Source organism: Lolium perenne, chromosome 1 (assembly GCF_019359855.2).
Source record: "Lolium perenne isolate Kyuss_39 chromosome 1, Kyuss_2.0, whole genome shotgun sequence".
Classification (NCBI taxonomy): Eukaryota; Viridiplantae; Streptophyta; class Magnoliopsida; order Poales; family Poaceae; genus Lolium; species Lolium perenne.
In genome coordinates this window covers 207,849,495-207,858,731 of record NC_067244.2, presented here as the reverse complement: position 1 = coordinate 207,858,731, position 9,237 = coordinate 207,849,495, and the positions used below count along the sequence as shown (strand labels likewise).

Here is a 9,237-nt window from a genome sequence, read left to right as displayed (position 1 = left end):
GGATACTATCTCGTGTCAGCATAGGAAAACACTGATTAATTAGCATCTTTATTCGGATGCCGGCATTTCGTTTTCGCGAATGAATTGGCCTCATTGGACCATGACCTGACACGCTCTTGCTCACACCGCCTCTCGTACTCCGTAGCAGGAAACGGAAAAGTTTTGGAAGAAGCTGGTCACAGGCACACCCAGCTGAGCTGATATTCCGTTTCCACCTCTGAGTTCTCACCCGGTTCCCTTCTTGTAAGGGCGAACACAAAACCAATCACCGAGTCACCGACTATCGAAGGGAATCACAAAACATCGCTACAAACTCCGCTTAAAATAGCCTTTCGCGAAGCCTACAACTACAGCTAGAGGTTTCAAAGACCAAATAAAATAGCCGCTAGTAGCCCTAATAAAGCTATTTAGCCCTAATTTAGCTCCATAGCGGTCAACTTTTCACTTGATGGGTCCAAAAATTTTGGACCAAATATTTCAGCAGATTAGCCCATTTATTTGGCAGAATCCCGACGATGCTAACCCTAGCCACAAAATATCCTCTCTCCCTTATCTCCCAAACTAGGCAGAGCAAGAGAGGCAACCTTAGCGGCGCACCCTCGATGATGAACCTAACCATCATCGCTGCTGAGCCTAAACGTCATACTCGTCGGAGGTGCTAAAGCTCTTCACCGCGCTGCTGAATGCAGAAGTGGCGAGGTTTTCAAGCTCTCCTCGTCGCGAGCGACCCATGCCACCTTAGGTCCCCACGCCCGCATTGGAGTACTGCTGCTCTGGTTGTTAGAGTGTACTATTGCTGTGAACTATGTCTTGATTATGTATATCTCTTATGTGGAGATGTTATTATGTTATATATATATACATACGATTATATGATGCCCACATATTGTTTTTATTCGTTATTTAGCAAATCAGTCATATGGTTTAGCCTCTATAGCCCAGTTATAGCTTCAAAATTTATCGTGGCTATCTGCTATAGCCCGCTATTTTATTGAGAGCTATAAAACAAACTGCCATCTCTGTTTCATATTAGTTGTCACGTATTTTGATGTACCTAGATACATTTAAATCAATAACAATTAACATGAAACAAAGCAAGAATATTAGGACGAGGCGTTTCGACACCCACAACAGCTCCAGGATTTTGAGATGATTTCTAAAAGAAATTAAATGTTTAATAATATAGACAAAAATTGTCGCGTGTATATCTCTGAGTTCTATGTGTTCACAAAGGCTTCTCACAAAAACCGATATTATTTATCTCGCGCATAGAAAAGACAAAAGTTGGATGATAGAAAAGCTTTTATGAGACATTATTTATCTTTTTTATATCATTTTTTCGCGAAACTTGATGTGCACACAAAGTATTTGTTCGATTTTTTTTATTGAAATTTTAGAATGCTTTTTTTCCGCTAGCGGAACAATATACACCCAAGATTGAATCAGTACCCAGAGAAACCAATCTAGGGTTTCGCCCCTCTCGTTGGCGCTGCCACCAGTCCGCCCCATCTTCGATGGCGTTGCGGCCTTGGAGGTGCGGCGGACTATGGCCTCTTGCTGGCGGGAGGTTTCACTTATTATTTTTTAGGTATTTGCAATGTCTCTTTAGGATAGTGAGGTGGTGGCTACGTCCTGAAATCAGAACGAGGTCCTCCCTGTCCTACCCCGTTCCGGCGGTGCGCCTAGTGCCGGTGCATGGTGTTTGGAGTTGTCTTCTTGACTGATCTAGTGAGACCAAGTCGGTGTTCCCGTTGGTTGGTGTGGTTGCAAGGTGGCTCTTCCGATTCATGGTTTCCATCTTTGGCGATGATTGCGGTCCTGGTGTGTTGGTCTTCTGGGACGTTAGATGATGACTTCTCGTATGCCCTACTACGGTGAATTTTGCCGGTTCTAGTGAGAGAGGATGCCTTCGGCTCTCTCCAGTCATCCCGAGGTGGTCTAAAAATCTGTTGATAATTCTTTTTAACTTTTAGAGCTCCTTGTGTTGATGATTATGAATTGGTCGGTGGATTTTTTTTTTTGAATATTACTGTAAGATAAATTTCTGACTAGATTCCATCTTGGTTCATCTGGAGCCGGCCCCCTCGTTCCACGTCACCCACGATGGGAGGAGACAGTTCGGGCCGGGCTGGTAAACTCGATCTTATCCGAAGAAAAAGCCACCGGCGATCCCGTGAGCGCGTCGAAACCGCAGCCAGCCGCATCTCGTTTCTCCTCTCCTCCCCTCTCGGTAAAAAAGGCGACGTCTTTCACCCTCCTCGCCGCCGCGGCGCCTCCTCCTCCTCCCCGACCTCCTACGCACGCCAGCCCCGCCGAACGGAACCACAACAAGAAAAGGAGGACACATCCCCCGCCCCGCCGAAGAACGCATCTCGTGCCCCTCGTCCCGGCCGCACGCACAGTCTGCCGCCCGGATCCCGCCGGCCCCTCCGTCCCATGCGCACGGCGCCGCCGCCACAGCCATGAGCCTCTCCACCCTCGCCCGCGCCGTCGGCCGCTCCGCCCGCTCCTCCCGCCATCGCCAGGCAAGCCCCCTCTCGCTCTCTCTCTCCCCGTATCCCCCACGCGTCTGGGAGGTGGGCCGAGTCCCAAGGTCTGACTTTTTCTTTTCTTTGTGCCGTTCGTTAGGGTTTCTCCCTCGGCGGGCTCCGTGCGCCGCCCGCGCCGCCGCTCCCGCCGGCCCACGGCGGGGATGCCGGGGCGCTGGGCCTCGTCCGCGGGTACCTGACGGCCTCGCTGGGGAGCCCCGCCGCCGCCTCCGCCTGGAGGACCTCCGACTGGAGGTACCTCCTCGCCAGCCCGCAGTTCCGCAGGCTCTTCTCCAGCGGCTCCAAGAAGAGTAAGTCCGCCATCACCACGCCTTGATTTCTTCTTCACTCCTGGTACGCTCCTCCTGGCGCTGAAAGATTTGCGCTTTCTATTTTGTGATTTCAGATTACGAGAACTATTTCCCCAAGGGGAAGAAGGAGGCGCCCAAAGGGGAAGGGAGCAACAAGGATTCCAAGCGTAAGTCGCCCATCTTTTCCATGCTTGTTCCGTGATTGTGTCGCGCGATCTCAGTTAGATTATCACCTTCACACACTAGCTAGCTAGTATATCTGTGTGAACAATACGATGGATAACTATGTCATGATTCCGTTGCGCTATCATTGGTGTGACAATGGAATCAATAGTTTGTACATCTGGATGGGCTGGCAGTGGATTGGTCACAACCGTGTGAGATTGCAGTTTATCTTAAACAGTGATGAAATTGCAATTCTGTGTATGCAGAGGAATCCAATACGGACGACCAGTGGAGCTTCCAGGACGGTACTTGGAAGCAAATACAGAATATCCTTGGACCTCTACTGCTTCTTGGCCTCATGCTCTCATCCTTGTCTTCTGGCTCATCAGACCAGAAGGAGGTAATTTTCATTCCCCTCCTGCCAAATTGACCGTCATTGGGAGTGTTTTTAAATGTTCTTAAATCATTGCTCTGCCTCGAGAACTCCAGAAAGATAAACAACCTTATTGCTTCCATAATGACCTCTGCATCCTGTACTTGCCCCGTCACTTCCAATCTAAAATCGAAGATTAGTTAGGCGTGAAAAGCAGCAGCAGACACTGTGGTCGTGTTTATCGTCATGTGGTCTGCTCATGGTTTTGACTAATGGCAGAGAAAATACCTGTGCTTTCTCTTTAGACGATTTAACTAATGTTATTCCTACACCGGATAGCAGATATCAGACGCTGATGATAATGGAATACCTAAGGTTATAACGTGTCTAAAAAGATGTAGAGATGATATGCTATTTGGCAGAGTAGCTGATGTTTGATCAATATAGTCCAGTGAGAAGTTATTACTATAATTATTTCTCCCTTGCATACATATTTACGCAATACCTGGTGTGTTGAATTTTCTACCCTGTGGCTTGTACCTGTAGTTTTTTATTCTTATCTTTGAACGTTAATGCAATCTTCAGAACTAGTGTTAGTTTTTTATTAATGGTAACTTGGCATTGTTTGTCTGGTTTAAATATGTTTTTTTTTCTTTTAATGTATGGCTGGTGCATTTTCTTTAGTTCAATGTTTATGAAAAAACCTCGCTCTTGTCACTTCTGCAGATAAGCTTCCAAGAATTCAAGAACAAATTACTAGAACCTGGCTTAGTTGAGCGCATTGTTGTTACAAATAAAACAGTGGCAAAGGTCTACGTCAGGAGCACACCACAGGCGAATGTTGAAGGCCAAAAAACTACCGATATTGCGACCAGTGGTGCTCCAGGCAGACAGGTTCCTGGCAAATACAAGTATTTCTTCAATATTGGAAGTGTTGATTCGTTTGAAGAAAAGTTAGAGGAAGCCCAGGAAACTCTGGGTATAGATTCGCATGATTATGTTCCAGTAACTTATGTTGCTGAGGTAAACTGGTTCCAAGAAATCATGAGATTTGCCCCAACAGCATTCCTTGTTGGACTGCTATACTTGATGGGGAAAAGGATGCAGAGTGGATTTAATATTGGAGGTGGTCCTGGGGGGAAGGGTAGCCGTGGTATTTTCAACATTGGAAAAGCAACGGTGACAAAGATGGACAAAAATACAAAAAATAAGGTTAGTTCCTTCTTGTTCCGTGCATTTTCTTTACCATTCCTTTCTAAATTTCATAAGAGGCAGCCAAAATATTTACAACCACTTAACGTAATTCTGGAGCTCCAATAGTTGCCATTGTTTAGATATGCAGGAGCATTAGCTTGGCTTATATGTTATTGGCTGCATCACCCTGACAACTGCTTTTCTGTTGCTCCAGGTGTATTTTAAGGATGTAGCTGGCTGCGATGAAGCTAAACAAGAAATAATGGAGTTTGTGCATTTTCTGAAAAATCCGAAGAAGTATGAGGAGTTGGGAGCTAAGATACCCAAAGGTGCACTGCTTGTAGGTCCTCCTGGAACTGGAAAGACGCTACTTGCTAAAGCTACAGCAGGAGAGTCTGGTGTGCCCTTCATGTCAATTTCTGGTTCCGACTTCATGGAAATGTTTGTAGGTGTTGGACCATCCAGGGTAAGAAACTTATTCCAAGAAGCTCGTCAGTGTGCACCCAGTATCGTATTTATTGATGAGATCGATGCAATTGGTCGCGCAAGAGGCCGTGGAGGTTTTTCTGGTTCAAATGATGAGCGTGAAAGTACTTTGAACCAGCTGCTTGTAGAGATGGATGGATTTGGTACCACCGCTGGTGTTGTTGTTCTCGCTGGTACAAATAGGCCTGATATCCTTGACAAGGCACTGCTAAGGCCTGGAAGGTTTGATCGGCAAATAACAATTGACAAACCAGATATAAAGGGCCGTGATCAGATATTCCGCATATATCTTACAAAGCTTAAATTGGACCAGGAACCAACATTTTACTCGCAGAGGCTAGCTGCTTTGACACCTGGGTTTGCTGGAGCTGACATTGCTAATGTCTGTAATGAAGCTGCTTTGATTGCTGCAAGAACCGATGAAACTCAGATTACAATGCAGCATTTTGAATCTGCAATTGACAGGATTATTGGTGGTTTGGAGAAGAAAAACAAGGTAATGTGGCCGTACGACAATTTATTCTCTTCTGACCATAGGGGCAGCAGCCCATGTTCCATTGCAACCAATGAAAGCAAAGTCACAGGGTAGATATAAAACTATGCCAATTTACCAGCAATAGTAGTAATCTTGCAAACTGACATGCAACCTGAGAAAGTTAAAAAAGATGACTGATTTAAACATTTTCTTGTTAGGCTTTGTGTAGGTAGTCATAAGTAACTGTTTTGGAGGAAGAACTAGATAAACAAGGTTAAGATAGAGACATAAGCAGACCTGCAATTCTATATGCATGTAGTATGCCTTATACTCCATTTTGTGACAAAGTTGGGTCACCAATGTATTAATCGAGAACCTTAGCTATAATAATTTATCCCCTTTCAAGCTTTTTCTAATAATAGTTCAATATGTGATCTCTATTTCAAATATCAAAAGTAAGTAACTTGGGAGTTTTCTTGTATATTATTGCATGATGCAGTTTGTTTTGTACGTATATTAGTTATGTTTTATGTTTCCTTAGATGTTGATTATGGCATCTGTATGCCACTCAATTGCAGGTAATTAGCAAACTGGAGCGCCGTACTGTTGCTTACCATGAAGCAGGGCATGCTGTTGCTGGATGGTTTTTGGAACATGCAGAGCCTCTTCTGAAAGTTACAATTGTTCCTCGTGGAACAGCTGCTTTAGGCTTTGCACAATATGTCCCAAATGAAAATCTTCTAATGACAAAGGAGCAGCTTTTCGATATGACATGCATGACATTAGGTGGCCGAGCTGCGGAGGAGGTACACCTTTACTATTTTTAGTGCTGGAGCTTTTTATTAAATGGGCTAAAATTCGTGGACATCTCCAAAACTTATACAGTTTAGCTCCACTGATTAAGTTTAATGAATATGTGGCTTCTGACTAGAATCCTTGGTCTCATTTTGCCTTTGAAAAGACGAAACATCAGTCTTAGTTGCTGCATCTGAAACGTTACAAGACAGTACTTTTGGTTTGTTAGGTTAGTGGATTGGTGAATATATGTACAACATTGCTACAATATGGCAGCAAGCTTTGTTAGCCTAGGTAAATCAGAATACTTAACAGAAAATGCAGCAAAAATGAATCCAATCAAGAGATGCAAATTGATATTTGTGTGTGTTCATTTAATTATCTGTTATCATGAGTTCCTTGACATACATCATTTTACGTAGTATATGGACATTTGTTCTACTAGCATAAGAGATATTGAGTCAAGTTAGTTGCCACCAGTGTCAGGGCTTCTTTTTAAAGATGGATGTGTAATCTAAGGTTATTACTTAGTTACTGCAAAAAACATGTCTGTATGGAAAAATAAATGTCCTCTGTATCAAGCTAATGCATCACGCTGTGTTATCTTTTTTATCCATTTATTCAAAGAATGGCTGTGTTTTATGCACAATATTACCTGTGAAAGTACACTAATGGAAATGCCCTTGTGCTTTTTTTTTTTCCTTCAGGTTTTGATTGGAAGAATCTCGACTGGTGCTCAGAACGACCTGGAGAAAGTTACAAAAATGACATACGCGCAAGTTGCTGTATATGGTTTCAGCGAGAAGGTTGGTCTTCTATCCTTCCCCCAGAGGGAGGATGGCTTCGAAATGAACAAGCCTTACAGCAACCAGACAGCATCCATCATCGATACCGAGGTGAGGGAATGGGTTGCCAAGGCCTACAAAAGAACCGTCGAGCTGTTGACGGAGAAGAAGGCGGAAGTAGCCCAAATCGCAGAGTTGCTGCTGGAGAAGGAGGTCCTCCACCAGGACGACCTGACCAGGGTACTAGGAGACCGCCCCTTCAAAGCGGCAGAGCTAACGAACTACGATCTCTTCAAGCAGGGGTTCCTGGATGAAGAGGGCAAGAGCCCAGAAGAGCCCGCGAAGGACGCCGAGGTGCCTGATGATGATGGGTCGCCTGCGCTTCCCGACGTTGTTGTGCCGACGTGATTTCCGCTGAAAAAACTTACAGCTGTACATGGCACGCGCTCATCCGATAGATAATCTTGTTTTGTTATTGCAGCAGCATAATGAAAACTGTATAAATCAGCGCCCTTGTTTAATCGGCCATGCCGGCTTTAGTAGCTGTTAAGGAATGCAGTAGGCTTTCCGCGGCTGGCTTGGCCCTGTTGTTCATTACAGTGAGCCGCTGGTCGAGGTTCGTGCTCTGAAGCTTGTATCGTGGCACCCACCAAACGTTTTTGACGAATCCTGTATTTTCTCATGATTTTATCAAAGATTTCGTCTTCTGACGAGACTGGCGTACAAGACAGTTGGAACATGTGAAGTGCTACCTCCATTGAGTCGAGTGAAACGAAGCTGGATCCATCAATTTAGGGTGTGTTTGGTAGCCTGGGCTAACTCAGAAGCAGAGAGCATCTTTTAGTTTTTCTTTTCTTGTTAACATCTAAACAAGTTTTAGTGTGTACGTTTATTTTGATTTGTATCTAGTCTATATTAAAACATCTAAAAACTATTACAATAATGAAATCCAAACGGATAGAAACTGGCGCCGAGTCGTGGCCCCCAAACATGTTTGGCTTGCTTCTCCCCCATCCTCGCCTACCCAAACCGCCATGTCCTTAAGTCCATATGAGGTACTATCATCTCATAAATTCTAAGCCCGGGACAAGAAACAAAATAAACTCAACTCACTGAAGTGAAGTGTCCGGTTGTCTTGGTATGATAAGTAAAGCATTTTATTATCTGATTTTGATTTCTTCAAATTGGGCGAATTAAAGAATAGACAGAGGCCTCTTGGACGCTTGGGTTCGGGGTAGCCACAAGAGCTGTCCGGCGGCTTCAGATTACCCTGACCCACATGGGGCCTCCTCGGTGTGCCGAACACAAGTTGTTGCCGACACCACATCACAAGCGGGGCAACCCTGTCATAGGCACACATTTGCTCATCGTACCTATTAATGGTGGCGACGGTTCTCTAGGAGGCAGGCAAGATGTCTCGTCGCTTTCATCTTTCTCATGGGGTCACTCCTATGTCTTCCCCACGCGATGATGCAAATGCCCACTATCGCTCCTTCCCACCATTTCTTGCCTCTTCCCGCTAGGTTTCCCGCAGTGTGCTCCAGCTATAAAGCTCGACCACCGCGTGAGGAGCCAATCCACACCCCCTCCTCGTCGTTCTCTGCTTCTCGCATGCAACATGCCTCGCCGCCTTCCAACCACCTACGCGATATTGGGCCATCGCGTCCCACCTTTGCAGCATACCCCCCCCCCCCCCCCCCCCGGTTGTCAGAGGAGAGCCCACCGCCTTCGGACAATGATTCATTTGACTACGGCAAGTTCGACAAGGAGGAGAAGGAAGTTCAATGATCTAACGGGCTGAAGATGGCATCGACGCTCGCCTCCTAGCAGCGGCACGCCAGGAGAGAAACCGTGCCCGAGCCCTGGAGGAGGCCGACAAGGCCCTGGTGGTTTCCTTCATGGACTTCTCCTGCCAGAGAGTGCTATGAGGAGGCCGCTCGGCCGACAGATGATCATTGACCTCAACATAGAGTGTGTCTCTTAGGCCACCGCCTATGATGCTCAACAGGTCGTCCAAAATGAGGAATCCAGTCGGGCACACACGACAATGTATACTCGATGCCAATTCCTATTCTCTGCCCAACGCGGGAGCGAGCGATCGCTCCGCTCAGAGAGGGGATCGAGT

At 45.8% G+C, this 9,237-nt stretch overlaps 1 protein-coding gene across 1 annotated transcript; it reads left to right on the top strand.

The window, feature by feature from the left end:
- Positions 1–2,164: 2,164 nt before the first annotated feature.
- LOC127321912 (ATP-dependent zinc metalloprotease FTSH 8, mitochondrial) lies at positions 2,165–7,822 on the top strand. Its single transcript, XM_051350874.2, has 8 exons — positions 2,165–2,525; positions 2,629–2,839; positions 2,935–3,006; positions 3,271–3,404; positions 4,104–4,589; positions 4,786–5,553; positions 6,111–6,338; positions 7,035–7,822. Exons 1-8 carry the CDS (start codon positions 2,463–2,465, stop codon positions 7,518–7,520), a joined length of 2,448 nt encoding a protein of 815 aa, XP_051206834.1. The 5' UTR covers positions 2,165–2,462; the 3' UTR covers positions 7,521–7,822.
- Positions 7,823–9,237: the final 1,415 nt, after the last annotated feature.